Source organism: Talpa occidentalis, unplaced genomic scaffold (genome assembly GCF_014898055.3).
Source record: "Talpa occidentalis isolate TD23 unplaced genomic scaffold, MPIMG_talOcc4v2.1 talOcc4.8, whole genome shotgun sequence".
Taxonomy (NCBI): Eukaryota; Metazoa; Chordata; class Mammalia; order Eulipotyphla; family Talpidae; genus Talpa; species Talpa occidentalis.
In genome coordinates this window covers 92126789-92149911 of record NW_023605194.1, presented here as the reverse complement: position 1 = coordinate 92149911, position 23123 = coordinate 92126789, and the positions used below count along the sequence as shown (strand labels likewise).

The window sequence follows — 23123 nt, the reverse complement described above, 5'->3', positions numbered from 1 at the left end:
TGAGATTTTCTGCAGGCCTTCTTGAGCAGGTCTCTCCTTATGCAGAATACAGCTGGAGGATCTGGAGGGAAGGGCAGAAGTGGCATGGAAAGTGGAGGCCAAGACAAGGGAAGTATATTTCATTAACTTTGTGAATTAAAAACACAGGTTACCTTCTTTTGTCTTGATAGTAAAATACAAAAAAGCAACAACAAAAACAAATTTAACACCCCCACCACCACATGCACACACGAAATTCAGAGCCAGTGATTTTTTTTTTTTTTTAAGGACACAACCTGGTTTAAAGTATAAAATTGCAAAGCAGCGGTTTTCTCATCTTGTCTTCATAGTAGAGTCACCTGGAGATTTAAAAAACAAACAAACGAATAAAAATCTATTCCAAAGCCCAGGTCAAAACTCAGACCAATCAAACCCCAATAATTTGGGGTGAGATATGAGCATCAGGAACTTTAAAATCACTTCAGGAGATAATAATGCACAGACAAATTTGGGAATGACTAGTTTAAGGGGAGGGAATCATTTTTAAGCAACAGGTGAAAATAAAAGTGGTTCCTGGACACAAGTACACAAACCATTTGAGCTTGTTTGTATTATTGATAAAATGCCAAATGCTAAAATGTCAACCTCCTCCTTGGTTATCTTCTTATACACCTAAGGCGTCCATGATAAATATGTCAGAAACAGAGCTCTGAAACAACTCTAGATCATAAAAACCAGCAAGAGTGGATTTTGACGTTAAGGGCTTAAAAGCACCCATGTGTGTAACAAATATTTTTAAACAAAAACGCCATTGCAAGATTATAGACATATCTTTTTGAGACATGTATCTGTCATTATCTTCATGCAAGTACTTTGAAAATACTCAAATTGAAACAACAGATTGTCTGTAGAACTGCCTGGCAAAGGCCACTAAAGCAGGAGACAACTCTGAGTTCACTGTGCATTTTAGTGACTTGGATAATCTCCTGCCCCTGAGTCGGTTTCAGTTTCATGGCCTTTGAGTCATCTGCTTGCTTCTCTAGAGAACCAGCCATCTCTGAAAGGTGAGAAATACGGTGGACAAACACAGTGACAGAACACTCTCAAGATAGGCAGAGAAGCCAAGCAGGCGCATATTAGCACTTCTGTGATGGCTCCAGAAGGGTCCAGTGGAAGTTCAACTTGACCCTGAACAGCAACGGCCATAACCTCTTCCAGTGAAAAAGGCAAGGGGAGGCCATTGCTGTCAGCAGGGCGATGGAACCCACATGAATTCAACGACAGTTCCCCCTCCTCATGCACACCCACCCATAAGCTCTGCTGGTCAGTGCCCCTTCAGGAAATGTGGACAGCAACTCCCCTGCTGCTCCCCAAAGCCTGCAGCTCTCAGAGGAGCTCTGTGCAAGCACAGGATTTAATTGTGGATGGAGGGAAATAATAGGTATCTCTACCAGGTTTTAATATGATCTTAAAATAGGGGGAAAGTTTTCTGTTATGACATTGACACAGAGGCGATGATTTTGAGTAATGCAGGATGATGTGGAGATGCTTTAAGATTAAATAAGAGCTATATAAAGGCTTGTCAGAATGAATTCTAATGTGCCATCAGACACTTTGCATACTCTTAAATATGCAAAATGTCTCTTGGCACCCTAGAATTCATCCTGACAAGCCTTTATATAGCTCTTATTTAAACTCCGACTTTATTTTTAGGGAACAGGTTCTCAGAGATACTCTTTGAATGGAAGCAACAAAGGACAGTGTTTATTGATTGGGTTCTTTGGTGGGAGAAGAAAAAAAGAAACGCAATACAAAAGAGCAATCAAAAGTGGAAGCTTGTTTAATATTGCTCTACCGTCATCCTGAAAGGCATAATAATTTGAGTTACACATCTGAACTGATTGGAGTTACAGAATCATATCTCCTTTTTGCATTTAACAATATATACAATATAAAATAAATACATTTACACAAATGGACATTTGCTGGAGCACACAGTATGGTACACATCACAAAAATATACAATTGATTGCTTTACAGATGTGAAGCCCATCTACAGCTATAGACATGGTTTTTTTTATTATTATTATTATTCTTTTTACTACTGGCTATAATGCAACTCCTGGATTATTATAAGCAGTTTAAATTTTTTGTCCTTTTATGATCTTTGCACATAAGACTGCCATAAAATGTTTTCCTAGGCAGGTAAACAGAGACGCTTAAATAATTAAAATACAATCACCGACACCCATTTTCTCTTCTATAAGAAAAATAGCAGTTTTAAATTTTTTATATCTTTTATGTTATCATTTAAATGCAAAATAGTGGAATAAATACAACAATCTGATCTGATTGAAACACAAGTGTAACTATAGGTAGTCACACAATCATATTGCTTTAAATAAGAACAAACCTAAAAGAAGCAAAATAAGAAAATTCAAATCATATGGCTAAAACATACACCTTTATAACTTTCCAAAACTTCACATTAAGTAAATGGTCTTGCTTGAAACTTGAAAAAACTTACCTCCAGTGAGGTTTAAGTTGAGCATTTACCCTAAAGCCCGTGCAGTTCTTTTATCTACGTTTTTAGTTGTGTCCTAGTTGTGAGATACTTGATTTTTTTTTTTTTTTTTGTAATGCCAAGAGCACTTAAACTGAAAACTAAAAATCGCACTTGGTTCTTTTTCCACATCTCCACCTCCTGTTTTCAGTTGATTGGCTCTTATTTCTGAAGCCCAGGTACTTTAATGCGATACAGTGAAAGCAATGCCTACATTGTATTATTATATTTTTATATAGAGAGTGTGGTTGAATGGTAGCAACTTAAACCCTGCACAAACTTTCTGGAAAATAATCTTTTTTAAACACTTACATATATAAAGAATCTTATAGAATCAGCACCTTTTTTTTCCCAGGAGTTGTATTTTTTCTGTTGTTATTTTTAAAGGGATGTGCCAATTTCTGAACCCCTATCACAGCTATAAATTTCAAGTTATTGACCATCTGAATGAATTGCTAATGATGATTTATCTAGAATCACACTACAGTCACTTCTCTACTGAGAAACCACAATCTACGATATAGCCCCATATAGCTAATGATAGATACACAGTATTCCTAGCACTAGGCTGATAACATCAACCCAAGGTATTCTGTTTAAAGCACACAAAGTAGCAAGTTTTGGAAACGTGTCCGCACCAAAAAGTTTTGCAACAACACAGAGCGAGTAAATAACAACATCTGAGAAATGATTGAGTGAAAGCCATATATACAGCATTTAAAAATTAGACTTATCTATATTCTTGAAATATTCAAAGTTTTATTTCTAAGCTATACATTGGTATTCTATAATAAACCATTAGAGAAATTATTCCTTGTTTTGAAAATATTATTATGATTTCGATGTGTATCTGTTCATGATGAATACTTGTTGGGAGCTTCGATCTCTTAATTAGTATTAGAAGAACCTTATTACTGGTAAGGAAGAGAATATACTACTGGAGTCTCCTGAGGAATTGTACATCCAATATGGTCTCTAATTCTACCCTGTGTCTAAAAGCACACACCACAAGAATCCAAACACCACAAGAACAAGAACAACAGTCTTTGAATGCAACAGAAAATCCGAAAAGCACAGCAAACATGAAACGTTGAAAAGCTGAACTACATTTTCTTTCGTTTGTTAGGATTACAATTTTAATTACATCTGTGTACATAGAATAAGACTGTTCACATAGTACAGGGAGCAGCTACTAACACTGGTCCATTGGTATAGCATTTGATGGAGGTTACTGTTTATTGGTTATTCAGTGACTGCAGATTTCGGGGGCATCTAATCAATTTCTTCATTAGATTACACCTCTTAACAGTCTGGAACCTGACTGACTTTCTCACTGTGACAATACTGGTTGAAAAGCACATATATTGGCTTAGCTCTTGGTAAAAAACTGCAGATTAATTTAAACAAACATTCCTAAATGCATAAACTCATAGAGATTAGGATTTAGAATTTGGTCAGGCGTCTGCGGTCTTTGATGATATATATATATATTTTTTTTCCCAAATTCTGGCATTTGCCTTATTGCCTCTTAAATGAATACTGGCTCACAGCTCCTTCTGGGACAAGGTCAGTAACTTTGCAAGCAGGCAGGCAGTATCTCCTTCCTAACCACCTTGGCAGCTAGAAATCACATGGCAACTGTACCTCCACGCAGAGAGGGGCACTCCTGATAATTCTACAGATCTGCATTCCAAGGGCGGTGCTTACACAGGTGACTTCTCAGAGCCCCTGCAGGTGCAATCTAACCCTTCGTGTCAGTGCACGTTTAGGTAAACTGGAGCTCAAGTTAAGAAACTGATGTTTGGGACCAGACCAGCACACAACATAAATTGCATCCGTGATAATATGCACCTTCCCTTCAACTATTGCTTGAGTAAGTTAAATTCCCATATTAATAAATGGCTGAAAAGTGGTAAAGCTGGTACAAAAAAATCTCCATTTGTAAGAAGAAACAAAACATTTTTTTTAAAAATCTTCCTTCAGGATTCATTTGTCCTTCATTATTGTTCATAATTGTTCAAAGCCAGCACAAAATTGCAGTATTCTTATTTCTCTTTAGTATTGCATGAATGAATAAAGCTTAAACTATTCCCTGAAAAAGTTACATAGTAGCTAAACTAACAAATACCTGGAAGACTTGAAAAAACAATTAAGGAATCAAATGGCTGTAACTGATCTACACGGAAAAGCAATGATAAGAAGCAGCCGATGCCACGTTGCTCAAGTTGTCGAATTAGAGGCTGCTCCCGTGAAATCTAATACTGCACTCAGTCAATTCCTTTATGTCACACTGTACTTTTAGGTACGGTGGTTCTCTCTCTTTGATTCCTTAGTCATTGGGATCGTATGGTTCACAATAAGTTCACTGGTATCCATATTATGGATCTCCATCCTTTGGCAGGGCTGGCTTCCAATTCTCTTCAATTAGAGACTTCTTTTAAAAGTTCAGCAGCAGAAGGAAGGAGGGAGAGAAGGAAAGGCAAAAAAAAAAACCTTACAACTGAGCTATTTAAAATTCAGAAGGGGGATAAGAGAGGAAGCGAGGAAGGGAGGGAAGGAAGAAGGAAGCAAGGCAGGAAGAAGGGAAATAAATGGGAAGAGAAGGAGCCAGTAATGAAGGAAGCTAACAAATGAGGGAGAAGAGGAATAAGGGAGAGAGAAGCAAATAAGAAGGAAGAAAAATGAGCAAAGAATGGGGAGAAAAGCAGATGAGGTAAGATAGAAACTCAGCAGGAAGATACAGAGGAATCTAAAAGCTGCTTCATAGTCTTGCTGCTAAATTTTCAGTGCAGTCTTTGTGAATTTTTGATGTTGTTGACTAAACTCTAAGTTTCTTCGACATCTGGGGTTTATTTTCCCTTTTTCTGCGTGCAGGAGAGGAGGGCCCAGGAAGCTCTTAGTCAGACCTTGGCCTCCAGCATTTCCAAAAAAAGTTTGTGCATGGGGACTTTGCCTTCCAGTTTGATGTTGTAGAAGTGCTGCACCGCCTTGGTGGAGGTCTGCCTCAGAAGGGGCAGTGTCATCAGCATCTTGCCAGCCCTGCGAGGGTCTTCCATATGCTGGCCAGCCTCGTAATCCTGCAGGGCCTCATGTAAGACATCCTGAAGCTTCTGGACTGCCTCCACGTCTTCTATGTGCATGGAATCTGCACAGCAAAGCAAAACATTGAAAAACCGTATTAATTAGAGTAAACACGTGTAGGGCTAAGGCATAAAAGCCAACTAGGATTCTTGAACTTCTCTAAGCTGTGATTTGTTTAGAGATGCTCACATTTCCAAAATCTTTTTTCCTAAGTTTCAGCTTAGTAGATCATTTCCAGTACTGATTTAGAACACAGAGTTACCACACATGATCCATTACTTAAAACGTGTGGACTCAGTAAGACTTTATTTGTTAAAAGTTTACAATCTTGGCTATTTTATTCATTGTCTTATTCATGTATTTATCCATTTATTCAACAATTATAGAAGGTCATCTATTCAAAGTATTCATCTAAGTGTTGTGGAGGAACAGTTGTCTAAAATCTGATCTTGACCATAAGAAAACTCATATATCCTAAAACGAAAACACTAATGACCAAGATAATTTTTGGCCAGTAAAACATTTTTATTGAGATTTGAATTTCATATGATATGATATTCACTTTTCATGAAATATTACTCTGTTGATTTCTCCATCATGCCACACAAAAATGGATGAGGTTCATGGGCCGGAGTTTGCAGACCCCTGCCTTAACCATAACAAGGAGACTGATGATCAGCAGACTGACTGTGGAGGTCATTTTGCAATATATAAAAATATTGAATCATTGTGATGTACCCTGCAACTAACACAACGTCAATTAAAGATGACCAATATTGTCAGAACTCCATGTACATACTAGTGACTCTAATACTATATTCAGTTTAGGACTATACAGAAGTCACAATAAATTGCTTATTATTTTAGGGATTTCAGTGTGCTATTACCAGTTCATGAAAGCATATTTACATAATCTGCTTCTCTACTGAAAAAACAAATGAAGTCTTTATATTAATGAGTTCTGAAATATTTTTCACATTGGTGAAGGTGAACTTTTGCCCCTAAGTGACTCATTTAAAAATCAAATTCAATCAAGCAAGGAAAGGGTTAACAGGGTTGCCACAATTATTCTTGCGAGAAATGTGAGATGTGGAGGAAAAAAAATAAAAGTTACAGCTCTAGCTCTAAAACAGACACTTAATTATATACAAGTTTGAATCATTTAGCACGTTTTATTGATTCTGATGACAGTTTATCTGTTAATTACACATAATGGAGTCTTTGGGGGATTCTTCATGTTTAATAATTCTAGTTCTCTGAGAATGCAGAGCTCTAAGATATATGTAGTTAGCCTAATCTTTCATATAATTCAAATATCAGATCACATGCACAAAAGGAGGAAATACTATTTAAAACCAAGCAGCTAAATATGATAAAAAATACAACAAATTATTTAAACATCTATAGTAATCATTAACATTTTCCAAAAACTGCTTTGTATTTTGTTTGTTTTTTTCTTTGACATTGTCATTTTGAATCATTTTACCCCATGAGGGGTGAGTTAACCACTATTTACATTAGGTGGTTAATGACACATTTCTTCAAAGGGTTTTGAGTGATACGGAGTATGGTTGCTTAGAGTGTTTAATGCTCTCTATTCCTTGAAGGAGGAATTCTTTCAGGATGGAATATTGACAGTGATATCCTGAAGCAGAGTCCAGGCTGCTCCCCAACACAGAGCCTGCCCCTGCCCTATTACTTGTTTCTCCTGAAGCTTTTCTCTAATCCCATTCCTTCTGGTGAGGTGATCTTGTCAACTTCGTAAGCATCTTCTCTTAGAAACCAACACACTTAACAAACTTAACTTCTAAAGATTGCTGATGTAAGTGATAGAGAAATAGCCGTAGAGATGTCAACATTTCTTTCTAGTTTTACACTTACATGCTGTCTGAAGCGGGTGAGGCAGGTGTGGACACATGCTGCTGGGAGTGTCCAAGTGGATAGGAGATTCACCTCCTACATCACAGGCCAGGAAGGCTCCCCTGACCTAACCTGGGTCTAATGTTTAGCACACTAAGTAAAAAAGAGGGCAACAAATAGGTGGGGAAAATAGGAATGGCATTTTAAAGACAAAGGTAAAACAACTATTTTCTAACCAGACCAAAAATTAAAGAGTAGAATAAATATGCTAAATGTACCATTTATCAAGTACCAGTTTGGGGGGAGTCCTCTGATAAGCTCTTTAAGAACATGGCCTCAGTTCATCTCCCTGCAGCCTTGCAAATCAGGGGCTCCTAAGTGTCAGAGCAGGCTTCAACTTAAAGTGTTTTCTTTAATCAAATTACAGAATTTATAACACTGGACATAAGCAGCAATTTTCTTTTTAAAAATGCTGAAATTCGGGCCTCCCCTGGTGGCGCAGCGGTTGAGTGCTGGGCTGCAAAGCTGCCCATAGCCTCTGAAGGGCCGGTTCGATCCCCAGCCACTGGCGAGGGTCCCACATGGTGTGACAGACCTCTCCTGCCTCCTGCTGTACCAGCTGCTCCCCTCAGCAGTGTATTTTGTCGGTCTGCCTGTTCTGTTCCCTGCTCTGGCTCTAGTGAATTCTCTTACCCTCCTGCGCTTCTGACTTTACCCAGTACTTGTACAGATAAATAAATAGATAGATAAATAAATAAATAAATAAATAAATAAATAAATAAATCTTTATAAAAAAATGCTGAAATTCTCCTCTGAGCTCATCTCCTCCAACCTTCCTTGTTCATCAGGAATCTTCTCTCTGGCACTTTTATGAAGACATGTCCAGAGGTGTACAGGGCACCCTGCTTTACCTGGGACAGTACTAATGATTAGAAACATCTTCTTCATATTTTCCCAAATCTATCTCCAACTTCCATCCTGTGTCTTGGTTCTAACTACTGGAATAATACAGGATAAATGTCCTTCTTCTATGTGGCAGATCTTTAAACATTTGAAGTCAGCTGTGTGGTCACCTCAGTCCCCATTTCTTCCCTTCCCAAGTCTTGCCTTCCCCATTACTCTGGCCTGGCAGGAGATATATTATAGGGTGTCACAGGAAATGAGGCGAGAACAAATAGCAGAGAGATATGCTCACAAACAGCAATTAAGACTTCAAACTATTCTTTAAAGACTGTGATTTAGCTTGAGAGATTTAAAAATGATTTAATCAAATTACTATGATAATTTAACTTCCCATTTACAGAAAAGATTCTAACTCATTTTAGCTTTACCCATTCTCCGATCTGCTAATACTTTAAATGCAAACTCACTAAATCTGAACTATTTAATTAGACCATGATTCAGCTGGCAGACTGCTGAAGAAAATATTAATCTCCATTAGGAGCCTAGTTCAAGTTCTGGCTCTGTGGCTTTAATCTCTGGTTTTTTTTTTTTTTTTTTTGGCTAAATTTATACATTTGTGTCAAGTTTGATAAAACTGGCATTAATTTATGTAATTATTTAGCTTTGATTATTGGTGTGTTTTTTTTTAACTTTATGCTTTAAAGGAAGTAGTCCCAGTATTTGTGCTGAGATGGAGAGGCTGTACATTAAAAACACTGGTGGAAGAAAAAAAAAAAAAAACTAAATGCCTGAGCTCACATACAGATTGATTAAATCAGAAAATTAGAGCTAGATCCTAGGACACCAGTATTTTTATAAAATCTAGGTAATTTTACAGTCACAACATTTATGAGAACTGAACTTGTCGATAAGACAAATATTATTATAAAAAGTGATGATTTCAAGAGATAACCAGAGTTCAAATAATGTGTGCGTATACATGCATATAGTCACTCATCTATTAAGTTACAGTACCTAATAATACAATAGAACCCTTTTGTTAAATTACAGTAGTTTACTCTGTGATGTGGGATTCCAAATGAGTGAACAAGTCTCATTCAGATCATTCACATTTATTCTTATACCTGCAGCTACACAGAATCAAAGATTAGATGAATTTTGTTTCTTACCTGGAGTAAAACACTGCCCTTTTCTATGGTGAAAACACTAATCACCATGGGCTAGGCCACTGCTACTCCAGATGTTCAAGTTCTACTTAGGGACTGTCTTTAGGGTTTGTAGCTCATTCTTGACAATATTTTCCCAACAGTGCCAAATCTCACTTTGAGGGTGAAATTGGATATTAGAAACATACAAAGTATATTCAAAGTCATGTCCAGAACATCATATGAACCAACACTCAAAGCAACCTTCCCTTACCACAGAGGGTAGTAAAGGCAGAGCAATTTGACTTTCTGTATTCACCAAAGATATGAAACTCAACATGTTGGAAAAGACAGAGAGGATAAGCAAAAGTCCATTTCCTTAAAGAGAATTTGTCTCAACATTTCATATGCAAAATATAAGGAGTCTAAGAGTGACCTTGGACTTGCATTCAGCTGAGGTATGGGAAACACTGGCTGACCTCCATGGCAAATTGACCCTTGATTAACATATACTGTTGGCCATAATTTTTTTCCAAGGTGCCAATCACATTTTTTTATAGATTTATTTATTTATTTATACAAACACTGGGTACAGTCAGAAGCGTGGAAGGGTAATCACCAGAGCCAGAGCAGGGAATAGAACAGGCAGACCGACGAAATACACTGCTGAGGGGAGCAGCAGGCAGCAGGAGAGGTCTGCGCGACATGTGGGACCCTTGCCAGTGGCTGGGGATGGAACTATTGCTGCAGAGGCTGTGGGCAGTTTCACAACCCTGCACTCAACCGCTGCACCACCAGGGGAGGCCCCCAATCATAAATTTTTGACTGAAGACTGGAAGACTGATTTCTGAGAAGAGGGTGTTGATGGCAGCAAAAAAAAATTTAATCTTTCCAAATCTGTACATAAAAGAACAGAGACTAGATGATGGCAAAGCTAAAGCCCATGGACAATACCACAAAAATAGATGATAGGTATTCTCAAGAAACACACACACAGACACACACACACACATACCCACACAGTATCACAGTTGTTGTGTGGGGTTTGTGGCTCTACTTCTCTCCACTAAAGGGAAGAACAGCCAATCTCAGAGGCAGTAATGAGTACCTCTACCTCCTGGTTGTAATTGGCTCCCAGGTCTGAGACAGATAATACTTAAGAGGAGTATTGAACATCTCATCATGCTAAACCAGAAGGACAACATCTACAAATACAAAGTCATCCCATCTCTAGCTTCTTCAATAGCTGCATTGTAAGAAAAAGAAAATGTAAGAGAATCTTTTAAAGGAGATTTAAAATCTATCCCAAAAGACACCAGAAGCGAACCTGAAAAGGTTCCCACTGACCTAAAATGAGACAATGTGAATTTCAAAAAGATTATAATTGATTGAAATCTATTGAATATGCTCAAATATATACATTTATGATTTTTTTTTTTCTTGGTGGGACCCTCGCTGGCGTCCAGGGAATGAACCGGCGCTGAAGAGCAGCCTCGCAGCCCAGCGCTCAACGGCTGCGCCACCAGGGGAGGCCCTCATTTATTACATTTTAAAAAGATAAGGCAACCTATTCTTTACTTGAAAACTGGTACATAAAGAGGAAGACTTAGCTTGCCTTTCCCGTAGAAATGGTGTTACAGGTAACCAAATGAAAGAGAAGAGAAAGCATCCCTTCATATAAGTATCCAAATTACTGAATGAAAAAATAAGTGATAAATGTACAAATCACCATTGTGCAACCTCCACTGATGAATGGATTTAGGCAACAAGTGTAAATGATGGCTAGCATCACAGAAAGACAAGCAGAGATTATGTATCTCCTCAAAAAAGACAAACTACCCACAAATGCCATAGGGATTGAGCCTGAGTCTGATTAAGTCTCGGGCTTCAGTTGCCAATTTGCGCAAAATGCAAAGGATTGAGAGACCTGATGAAATGCAGTGAGAGGATGCTCTCTGCAAAGTCCAGATTTGGGATCCTCTGCACGTGAAATGCCCTAGCTTCTTCAATAGCTACATTGAAAGAAAAAGAAAACGAAAGAGAATCTTTTAAAGGAGAATTTAAAATCCATGAGAAGAAAAAAACAAAATAAAACATCTAATGGGCAAGATGAGACTATCATGTCTTGGGACAGACATTTCATAATAAGACCACAATGAAACACAAGGAAATGAGAACTAAAAGTCAGGAAGGAGAAGTGGTTACTTTTGTGGGAGAGCATACGAAGTGTTATTTCTTGACCTTGCTTAAATATTCATTGTAAAAGGCTGCAAAACAGACTCAAAGAAGTCTGGAAATTCCATCCCTGAGACCTGAATATTACCTTATATAGAAAAACAAGCTTTGTAGATATGATTAAAGGTCTTGATTGGGGAGATTATTCTAGTTTATCCAGGTAGGCCTTGGATGGAATCAAAAGTATATTTACTAAAGGGAAGCAATGGAAAAAGGCAGGAATGTCACCAATGAAGCAAAAACAAAACAAAACAAAACAAAACCAACAACAACCAAAAACCACCCTGCTGGTTTAAAAGGTGTAGGAGGGGCCAAGGGATGCCAAAGACCCAATAAGCTGGCCCTGTACACAGCTTATCTTCAACCATTGAAACTGCTCTTGGAAATCTGACCTCCAGAAAAGTAAGGGAATAAAAGTATTGTTTAGAGTCACAAAGTCCAGCCCCATGGAAAACAGTATGAAAGTTTCTCAAAAGATAAAAATGGATCTGCCATTCAATCCAGCAGTTCCACTCCTAATCTACCCCAAGAATATCAAAACAGTAATTTGAAGGGAAACTTACACTCCTATGTTCATTGCAGCACTATTTACAATAGCCAAGATGTGGAAACATCCTAACTGCCTAAAAATGGATAAGTGGACCAAGAAGATGTGAAATATATACACAATGGATCTACTCAGTGATCAAAAGAGATGGTGGAGCTAGAAGGGATTATGCTAAGCGAATTAAGTCAAAAGACAAATACTGGGTGGTATTACTTATAAATGGAATATAGAAAACTTAGAAACTAACTCTTGAAAACTGACTGGGAAGAGGAATCCAGAGGAGGAGAGGGGAGCATAAAGTGGAGAGGGAGCACAATGGACTAAGATGGTGGACTGTGGGTGCCTGGGCAGTGGGTGCTCTATGCTAATAACACCCAAAGAGGGAGACCTTATACTTCCAAACTATAAAAAAAGTATGTAAACCAACATTTCCTTAATTTAAAAAAAAAAAAAAACAAAGCCACCAAGTTGTGGTAATTTGTTAAAGTAGTCATAGAAAACTAACACAAATTTTTATACATTTTTGAATTTTTTTAAATGTGTTTTATTTACTTTACATTAAAATAGTTAAGATGGAGAGAGGGAAACTTTTAAGGTAATAGTACTTCTAGAAAGTAGTGGAGCAGAATTCCTATAAAGAGGGTAGAAAAATTTGGCAGAAATACTAAGGAAGCTTTTTACGTATCAGGTAGGGAGGGTTTTGGATCAAAGAACCCAGGGAAGTTTTTATGCTCATGTTGGAAATAGTAACAACAATTCTGACTGCTCCACAGAGAGAATAGCTTCCCATGGGGACACATTTTTTTCTGGAGAGCTGTTTTCTGGAGAGCTCATTTCTTGCTCTAGAGTTTGCTCCTTCATCTATACTTGCCACATGAATCACTCATATATATTTACATGAAATGTAAAGCACAGAATCCCCCTCCTCCAGGCTTCCCTCATGAATCCCAAGTTATTACTACTCCTTGTGCATGGGATCTCCCTGCTAATCTTTTCTATTTCCCATCAATGTGTTCAAGGCTGTCTCTCTCACTCAGGCATCTTACACTTTTCCAGGAACTTTCTTTCTTCTTTTACTAGAAGTGCTAAAGATCAGCATACTCTGTAAGTGAACACTGACTTGAGTGGTAACTATTTCAAATTTCCACGGCATCACAAGTGATCTGTACCATGTTAACAAGCTTTTGTAACAGATTGCTCATTATCTTAAGACCTGAAGTAATGAAAATGAAGCCTTCCTTTAAAATAAAGCAACTGTGAAGTATTTTATGTGCTTATTATCCAGATCCACTTGCAGCAAATAATCACTATACCATGTCAAGGCTGAGTGATGATTCAGTATGATGAGAAATGTTTACCCTTTTCTTTTTTATTTAAAGCATTTGAGATACCCATACTATGTAAGAAATTTAAGCTTTGCATTAAATGAACAACAACAACAAAATACTTCTGAAATAGATCATTTCAGATAAAATTAAAATAATCCATAGTGAAGGTAGATTGAAGCAAAAGCCAAAGTAGACTAAGAAATGGAAAGACATACTTTTGAGTTCTGATTTACCTAATATAAGTTATAGTTTGGTTTGGGTAAGATAAGAAAAAACATCTACCTACCATACAACACCTACCCATGAGTCTGGTAAACATTTTGTCTCTTTTTGTCACTTTCCTGGGTAGTTTCATACTACCCAAACTACAAGCAGGCAGTAAGACTGCGGATACCAAATTCCAAACAAGATTTAAAATATCAATTTAGGTTGGCAGATGTGAAATTGCAATGATGAAAGTCTTCCTCATTGACCATTTTTAAAGACAGAGTACATATTTATTTGTGAATAGAAATAAAACCCTCTTCCCACAGTAGTCACATATCTGTATGAACCTACTTCAGATACACACATCATATGCAAAATATATGACCGAACACACCACCCACAATCAAAATTAATTGACAATAGCTTCAGGCCACTTAGGGATTCCAGCCATTACTTAATTCACCTGCCTCATTTTGCAAAGAAAACAGTCAAGCAGTTAAGCCATGCAGTCTCAAAGGAGTTGAAATTTAGAATTGGAAAGTAGGAAAAAAGTTCTTCAGTGAAATATATATATATATATATATATATATATATATATATAGAGAGAGAGAGAGAGAGAGAGAGAGAGAGATAGATAGATAGATAGATATGTGCAGCACAAAATTATATAGAGAGTATTTGTGGTGTTAATATTTCCTTGGGGACTTATTAGGAAAAACATATTTAAAAGTCTACCATAAAGGAATGATAATGATAGTAAGATTAAAAGCACTAAACCAAACTCATATGGTATCCAATTATGTCCTCCATTCCAGTATCCTACCACAAACCTAAACTTTCTATTCCTTGAAATTACACCCCAATTTTATATACATAACATTTGGCCTCAAGAACAACCAGGAATATTATCATACAGCGGTTATTATTATGTTTTAAAGTTTGATGACCAAAATGTGGCTTGCAGCTTTATATCAAGAGGTGCTATGATTCCAGAAATATTGTGAAGAAGTAAAATGAAAACTCAATTTTAAGTGTGTGGATTCTGTTTATTCTTGAATGGGCTCAAGTGCCTAAAGTTATATCCCACTGGGTGACAGTAGTCAGGGTGTAAGCAGTAGCTATGGAACTTGAGAGTCTAGTGAGTTGAGCAAAAAACAATGATCAGACTAAGGAAAACTTTTAGTCATAAACTGCTTTTAATCTTCTACTATATATAGATGTGTATATTATTGTGAGGCCAATGATAATAGTTTCAAACAAATCCCTTGACATAAGAATCAATAGAACCAATCCAGAAAATAGAATAGCATGAAATAATCTTATTCAAAAGTGCTTGTAGTAATATTTCATGATATTTTCCAGTAAAGGCTTAAAATTAATTAGAGAATCATAGAATTCCCCAAACGGAAAGAATTCTAAAGAGCAGACTAATCTCTTGATCATGTGTGAGTGAACTGCTTAAAATTATGACCTAAGTTTTCCTTTTGGAATTTGACTCCACAGAGTTACATCAGGGATGGCACCATATAAGAAACCTGTGAGCTTCTTACCTTCAAAAATAAAATTGGAACAAGTATTTAGGATTTTCAAACATCTGAATATGAGAACGCCAGCACTGGTTCATGATATATTGGCTTTTTGGTCCTAGATCTACAGAGAGGGAATATACTTCCAATGATGTTCTGTTAAATCTATTCCTAAATTCACATATAACAGAATCATAGCTACAAAAATTATAACATCATGATCAGGAAGCCAATTCCCCTTTTCTAGGCACAACATTTATAATTATTGAATAAAGACACATGTTTAAAATAAGGGAAGATTTAGATGAATGAGACAATGGTTGTTAACCCCTATAGCCAGACAGAGATAGTAAGATGCCTATGTAAATAACACTAAACTAGATTTTTTTTTCACATAAAAATTCACTTACGTTAATCGGAAATTTCTAAAGCTTAAAACAAAATTTGTGAGGATTTTTGGGTGTCTATGAAAAATATTAGCAGATTGCCACATTCTTTCCATATACTAAACCATTATTATGTTTATTAGTTTATAAGCAAATTTAAGATAGCTACACTAGATCAAAGTAAGAATGAATCTATAAATTTATTGTTGTCCTCCAAATAATGGTCAAAAAAAGAATAAAATAACATCATATTGATAATATCAAAGGAAATAACTTTTTAATAGGCTATTTTAAGCTAAAATTATAGGGCTTCTAAGATGATAGGTAAAAGGACAAATTTATACAATAAAAGATAGGTACCACGATTTAGATGTTAAAATAGTCCTTACATATAGTATGTAGTTTTTTTTTTTTAAATTATGACTCTGATTCAATTAATTTTTCTTGGTACTGAGAAGTTTAAAAATGTTAGACTCATTTGCAGGAAAATTTTGTGACACCAAGACAGTTTTTTTGAGAGAAAGTAATACTACCCAATACTTTGGTAAGAAAAGAGAGGGATTAACTATTTCTTGCCATACAGAAGAAAGAGTGAACTAGTTCTTTAAAGACTTTCTAATCACCAGTCACTGCCCTAGAGTAGGTCACCTCCTCTAACAGCAAAGAATGTGGGATTCAAATATTCATATATCAAAATATTAATGAGTATACATCTAAACAACAGACAGAAATGTTACTATGAATTCATTCAGGTAGACTAAACTATAATCCATAGCCGCCAAGTATACATCTAACATACACAATTTTAAATTTCAGTTTTAGTAATCCTCAGCAATCCTGATTAGTTAATAACCTTAGAAAGCCATTTGAAGCAACATAAAACATGCTGACTATATTTTAGAAATAATTAACCAAGTAAATGTTTTAAATAGAATTGCTTTATGATTACCAAATAAAAATTCTTCCCTAGACCATTGCTGCAAAATCCTTTATTTAATTAGGAGAGATGCTATAATGTAAAGTCCATGCCAAGTAATCCTTCTCAGAAAATGTCTCTCCTATCTCTCACTTCCGTCTTTGAAGAGCAGGCAAGGGGCTGTTGAGGGTTTGTAACAATGATGCCATTTGTGATAAAGAGTCATAATTTATTGTTTCACAGGGGAGAAGGAGCAGACCTGGGAATGCTGTGGTGAGGAAGACGACTATATTCACATTTATAAGTGTGAAATGCTAAACTCCATTATGAAGACAAATAGCAAAATACAACTTCATTGTTGAAAACAATCTCCCTCCTATCTGTCCGCGGATTCATGCATCAATATTGCAGATGAACTGTTAATTACAAAATCAATTAAAAATTATTTCTAAAAACAGTCACGCGTCCCTAGCTCTCATGGGGGCAATTTGGGCAGAAGGTCTCATCTCCCTAGGACCGCGCCAAATCACAAAGTCGTCATCCACAAGTAAGCAAAAGCAATCTGGTTTTTCATTTTTCAGCGCGGCTGAGCCCAGCCTGAGATTGATCGTCACATATGGCCCCAGAAAACAAACTGTCAATACCTTGAATGCTGCAGAATTTGAACAAATAGCCGTCCGCCCATTCAAGCCACTCATTGCATCCCATTTAACAGATTTTATTGACAGTTTCCTTCTTGTAATTAAAGGGAAAACTACTGGCCAGCAACCAAGATAAAGTTCAAAGATAGGGTCAAAACAAAAGCAGATGGAGGGGCACGGTGTGACTGTCAATGGTACATAGCGGCAGAGCATGTTATTGACGTGCAGGTATCTAATGGATCGGCATGTCATTAAGAAGGGATCTAGCCTGAACTTTATGCAAATTCTAAGAGAGACTTAAGACCACGATAAAGCATTAGGAGAGGCACACAGGGAAAACAACAAAGCACCAACGATTTTTACTTATCAGAGGTTGCTTCCTATTTTAGTATATTTCCGTTCAAATGCAAAGACCATTTATTCCCATAATTCTTCACCCTTCCTGCATAACTAGTACCTTTGAGGGAAATACTCCCTCAGCTGAATTTGACTTCTAGACAAAGTAAGAAAAATACTAATTATATTTTTCCAGAGGACAATTATGCAACTTTTGTGGGGAAAAAAACAGATTGTATGTATCCATAGGTCACTTATTTTCACTGGTTCACACAAGACAATGGATTCAACTTGGTACCGAGAGTGTCCACTTAGTTTACTTCTGCATGAGTGTTGCTTTGTCATGGTCCAAATTAGTAAATGCATTAGGTGGTATAAGTTTTCAATAGGTAAATAAAAGAAAAACAATTCCCTTTAAGCAGATTTTTCATATTTCTAACTTTTCACTAGAAAGCTGTAATGATTATAATTTTGCTGACACCCATCAGAACTTACAACTGGGTCTCGAAAATCTCTGACAAAGTTAAGGGAAGAGGTAAAACGGACATTAAAGAGTGTGATAAACACACCCATGTCAATATGCCAACCTGAATTAGCAAGAGCTATTGCTTTGAGGGTGACAAATTCTTCTTTCTCCAGCTTCATGCTCTTGTACTTCTTTACCAGCTGCAGGATAGCATTATTTAGGTCAAGAAGACCTGCTAATTTGGACTGGTCTTCATCCATTATATAATCATCTGCATAGACAAGTTCATCTTCAAATGAAAGAGATCGGTATACGACACCGAGGATCAAAATTTCCATCCAAGCACTTTGCAGGAGGCTCATCTGGTCGGCCAGGGACAGCGTGGAGAAGCCTGCGAGGGAAGATGGGCAGATCAAGTTACTTTGCAGCCATAATTTCATAATGCAACATTAGTTTCATATGGTCCTCCGCTTCTGCATCAGTGCTCAAAATTATGCTGAGCTTTCATTAGATGCTCTTAAACAATTCCCTGACCATTTTGCAAATGGCAAAGGAAAAGTCACCCATCAGCTTCAACTTGTTGGTATTTTCTCTGGGTTTTATAGACACACTTATGGGAATATGGTAGAGAAGTAGTTTTGTTTCTTTCACCTGGAATAAAGAACCATGTCGTTTTTAAATCGACTTGATTTCTGGCTGAAGCCTTTAATGTATTATAGGAAGGCCAGTGTTCAACTACCTCACCTCTAAAATCTACCATTGATAAACAACCTAAAGGTGTAAAAGAGAAAGTTAAAAAATAAAGGGACGCAATCAATTTAGGCCACAGAGTTGAGTGTAGTTTGGGCTTATTTCTCTATGATAATCACAAGCACTGTGTGATGGGCATGCTTACCCCCAAAGAACCTTTCTAATTGGACATTCTGTCCCCATTGATATTTGACATGAACACATTTTTTAAATGATGATTGTTGTTATAAAAGAGAAAAGACAGCAGAATGATCTCTTTAGCCAACAGAAAAACCACCGTATATGTTTGATATTATGATACAGTTATTTGAAAAGTTAAATACAGAGGCTGTGGGGTTTGGTGGATATATAAAGAGTCAGATTCTGGATTTAAATACTGGCTCCACTAAGCTACTGACCATTTCACCTTGAACAAGACAATGTATTTGTAGCCTAATTTTTTTTTTTTAAGTGAGATGGTGTGTAGCCTAATTTTTGTTTGGGGGAATATAACACCCAACAAGAAACAAATTGATAATAGGCATTCAGTAAGTGCAGCTATTTTCTGAATTATTTTTATCTGAAATATCTGAATGACTGCTTCAATTCATTACTAAAAATCTTGTCTGGTTTTACACTTGCATTTTTTAAAAAGATTTATTTATTTATACAAGAACTGGGGTACGTCAGAGGCATGAGAGGGTGAGAGAATTCACGAGAGAGAGTGGGTTGCAGAACAGGAAGACAGACTGAAGACACTGCTGAGGGGAGCAGCGGCTGAGGCAGGAGAGGTCTGCCACGCCATGTGGGTTTCTCCTGGGCTGGCTGGGGATCGAACTAGTGCTGCAGAGGATGCGGACAGCTTCACAGTGCAGCACTCCACCCGCTGTGCCACCAAGGAGGCCCCTAAACACATGCATTTTTAAACTCCCTTCTGAACTTAAGAAATCTTATGCAAAATGAAATAAAAAAGAGAATGGTATAATAGAAAAAATAGTTAAAAATTAAAAATACAGTACAAGTAAAACCTAGTTAGAAATGAAGATATAGAGAGAGACTAGATCGAGAGAGACTAGATCCAGATTTTGAAAGAAAAGTTTAGTTATGATATCTGATGCTGAGTCATATGTTTCCTGAGGTTCCTAATAAAAGTAATGTTTCTTAAATGTTCACTTTCATTTCCAAGTTTATACCCAGGGATTCCAAAGGTGACCAAACACCCCTTGAGTTTTTGTGGACAATGGTACCATGATGGAAGTTTCTGCCACCAGGATCTTAAAAGAGGGGACAACATTTTCATAATGCAACTTACAAAATCTATTTTCACTCCCCATCCAGACCCCATTTTCCAAATCATAAATATCTCTGATGCCCAACCTTCCTAGGCTCCCAATCAGGCTCATTCTTGTTGTCATTTTTATTCATATCAAATTGGTCATATCCCATGTGATATTAGAAATAACAGCACAAAAAGGGAAAAAAAGAAATGATTTCCTGGCCTGTTGGTGAAGCAGGGTTTTGCCATAGGGCATCATCAAGTCTAAGTGTTTAATAAAATCATCAAGAGGGATTAGTCATGCTTTTCTTAAGGGGGTCTGAAGATAAATGTAAAACATATTTCTCTCATTGTTTATCAAGCTGCTTACATATTACCTAATGGATAGTCTTTTAAACTGGCTGTGTAGGTCTATTTCTCTTTTTATCATTCTATTATTATTATTTTTTTTTTGACATTGCTGTGTGGGGTTGAATGCACCAGATATCCTCTTAGAATTAGAACTACAACAACATTTTTAAACAGGGATTCCAAAGAGAAAAAAAACAAAACAAACAATGGTCAATCTGAGGAGGCATGGGTCCATTGCTTTTGCTTCTAAGAATAACAAACTCACACCACACCACACACACACACACACACACACACACACACACACACACATACACACACACAGAAGAAAAAGAGCAGCCAAGCAAACTAAATAATGTAACACAAGAAAGGGGGCTAAGTAGGCATTTCTTTTGTAAATGAAGCCACTCAAAAATAAATGACTGTCTGGAAAGTTCTGAGCAGAAAGGGTATTTTCAATTTGCCTTAGTTTTCTTGTGCCTTTGCAGGCTCCCAGGAAGCAGCCTCCGCTGCAGCAGATGGACAGAGCTGGTCGCTGCAGCACACTCTGTGACAGCACCATTCTCCCTCCCAGACACTGCCGTTAGTAAATAGATTTACACATTCTCCAATCTCCAAACATCTTTCTGCCGAATAATTAAAAGCAGGATGATTAGTTTATTGAGTGGAAGGAGGAACTTTTTTATTGAGGTCCATCCACGATTTTATCAGGGCCAGCACTTTTACGGTTGTCAGGAGGGTGCAGGCATCCAATTTTTCTTATCTGCCTGATTAATACAAACGCTGTTTCAGGACGCATTAATTAACAGATACAAATCTACGTTCTCATGGAAGGATCAATACGGAGAAGAAAAGAGGCATCAATGTGAATTTAGTGCTGATGATGGAGAAGGCATGCTATCGACATTTACGTGCACGGAAACTTTAAAGTTGCAGCGGGCCCCCTTTGTCCCTGTGATTTACAAATTAACAATTTTTCAGCCACAACAATGTTTCACCCATTTCTTTGAGGTTTAATTAAGCCAAAGCAATAAAATTTCATTTTTTGAGGTTGACCCTGCCATTTGTTTCTTCGATGTCAACCATTCTGTGAGTGTGTGGGGATGTTTATCTTTCCTAGAAACCTAACTTTTTCCTTTTAGTTCTTAAGGAAATGAAAAGAAGGCAAAAGGTAAAGAAAGAATCTCCTATGGGGGTGGGGGAGGAGGGAGAGTCTGGGCAGCTGGGGAGTTGGCTATAGCACAAAAGGTTTGACAAATTTGTTTGCTTGATATGTTAGAGTCTATTTCAACTGATTAAAGGTGGTATCGTTTTTGTAAAACCTTTGAAAAGGGGGTAATTTCTGCATTGGAAAATGTAAATCAAAGTCTGGGTTCTATTTCTTCTTGGCCTAGAAAGAGCTAAATCTCAACATGTTAACCCTTTCCTCCTACACCTTTGCAATCTGGAAGCTCCACAAAGACTCCTCCTGCCTGAAGGCCTGGGGAGACAGCCTTGTTCAGGAGCTGGGGGTCCTCACCTGGTCACTCAGGAGCCTGAATACATAATGGAGATTATATTTTCACTTCACAGAATTCTTCTATCTGCCCTTCAGGAGGACCGGCCTTAGTTTATATACATCAAGACACAGGGGAAAAAAATACTTTTATCGATAGACCTGAGCAAAGTACAAAAACCTGTGTGATAAGAAATAAATGAAAAGGCATGTCTAGGTCTACAGAATTTTCTAGGACTATTGCTGTGTTGGTGCATCCATATTAGCGCCCAAATGATAAGTGCTTGTCTGTGCATTCATCTAGCCTTGAGTGATGTTTTATAGTGCTAGGCTGTAAGTTCGAGGTCCTCACCATCTGTAACATTTAGTTATCTTTGGAGAGAAACTTCTTTCCCAAGTAAAATAAAATATGCTTGGCAGTTGTGCTGTTGTGGACTGTATGTTTTGTACATCCTGGGATCTTAATCTCTGGTGTGTGACTGGTTATAGTTTTCAATGTTCTGCCGTATTACTGCTTTTTTCTTCCCCAGCTATGGCCCATGCCGTGCACATGGCTGATGACTCTGATCTCTCTACATCTCTGTCCTGAAGTCAGTACCATTTAATGTATCTCAGGCACTTTGCTAGCAGAACGGCTCTCTACCTTGACCCACAGTCTAACAGCATGTTTATCTGCGAGACAGCATGCTCCAAATAAACCAGCTGGGAATAGCATGACTGGGAAGGACTAGAGAGGGAGGTGCCCCTGAAGTAACAGGCTTGAAGATAGTCTGCTTCATGCTACCCTCTTGCCTCTTCCTGGAAACTTTGGAGGCTGACAGTGGGGCTATGGGTTCTTGTCAAGCTTTTTTTTTAAGCCTGGGAAACTGATGCACTTTGCAGTCAACCTACAAAAAAGGCTAAGCATTTGAAAGTGTGAAGGGCAAAAAATATCTGATGGCTAGTCTTCAAAAATACACATTCATTTCAGAAAGCATAAATGTTTATTTCCTGAATCAAGTGTTGACAGAAATAGGCTGCCAAGCAGCCATTTGGATTTAACCCCTGCCAGGCATTTTCTTCTCTGCTGCTTCCCTGAACCAGAGAGTACACAGTTTAAATCTTCAGGGTGTCTGCTAATATCAGTTCATCATGGCATCGATTTGCCACTCAC

General features: G+C 37.4%; 1 protein-coding gene across 6 annotated transcripts in view; it reads right to left on the bottom strand.

Moving 5' to 3' along the window:
- Positions 1–1788: 1788 nt before the first annotated feature.
- ESRRG (estrogen related receptor gamma) overlaps positions 1789–23123 on the bottom strand; it is a 550758-nt gene continuing 529423 nt past the window's right edge. For all 6 annotated transcript variants that reach the window (XM_054690589.1, XM_054690590.1, XM_054690591.1 and 3 more), the window contains 2 exons: positions 18241–18510; positions 1789–5687 (listed from right to left, as the gene is read on the bottom strand). In XM_054690589.1, coding sequence (XP_054546564.1) covers positions 5443–5687; positions 18241–18510 — 515 coding nt within the window. In that variant the 3' untranslated portion in view covers positions 1789–5442. The remainder of the gene's footprint in view (positions 5688–18240; positions 18511–23123) is intronic.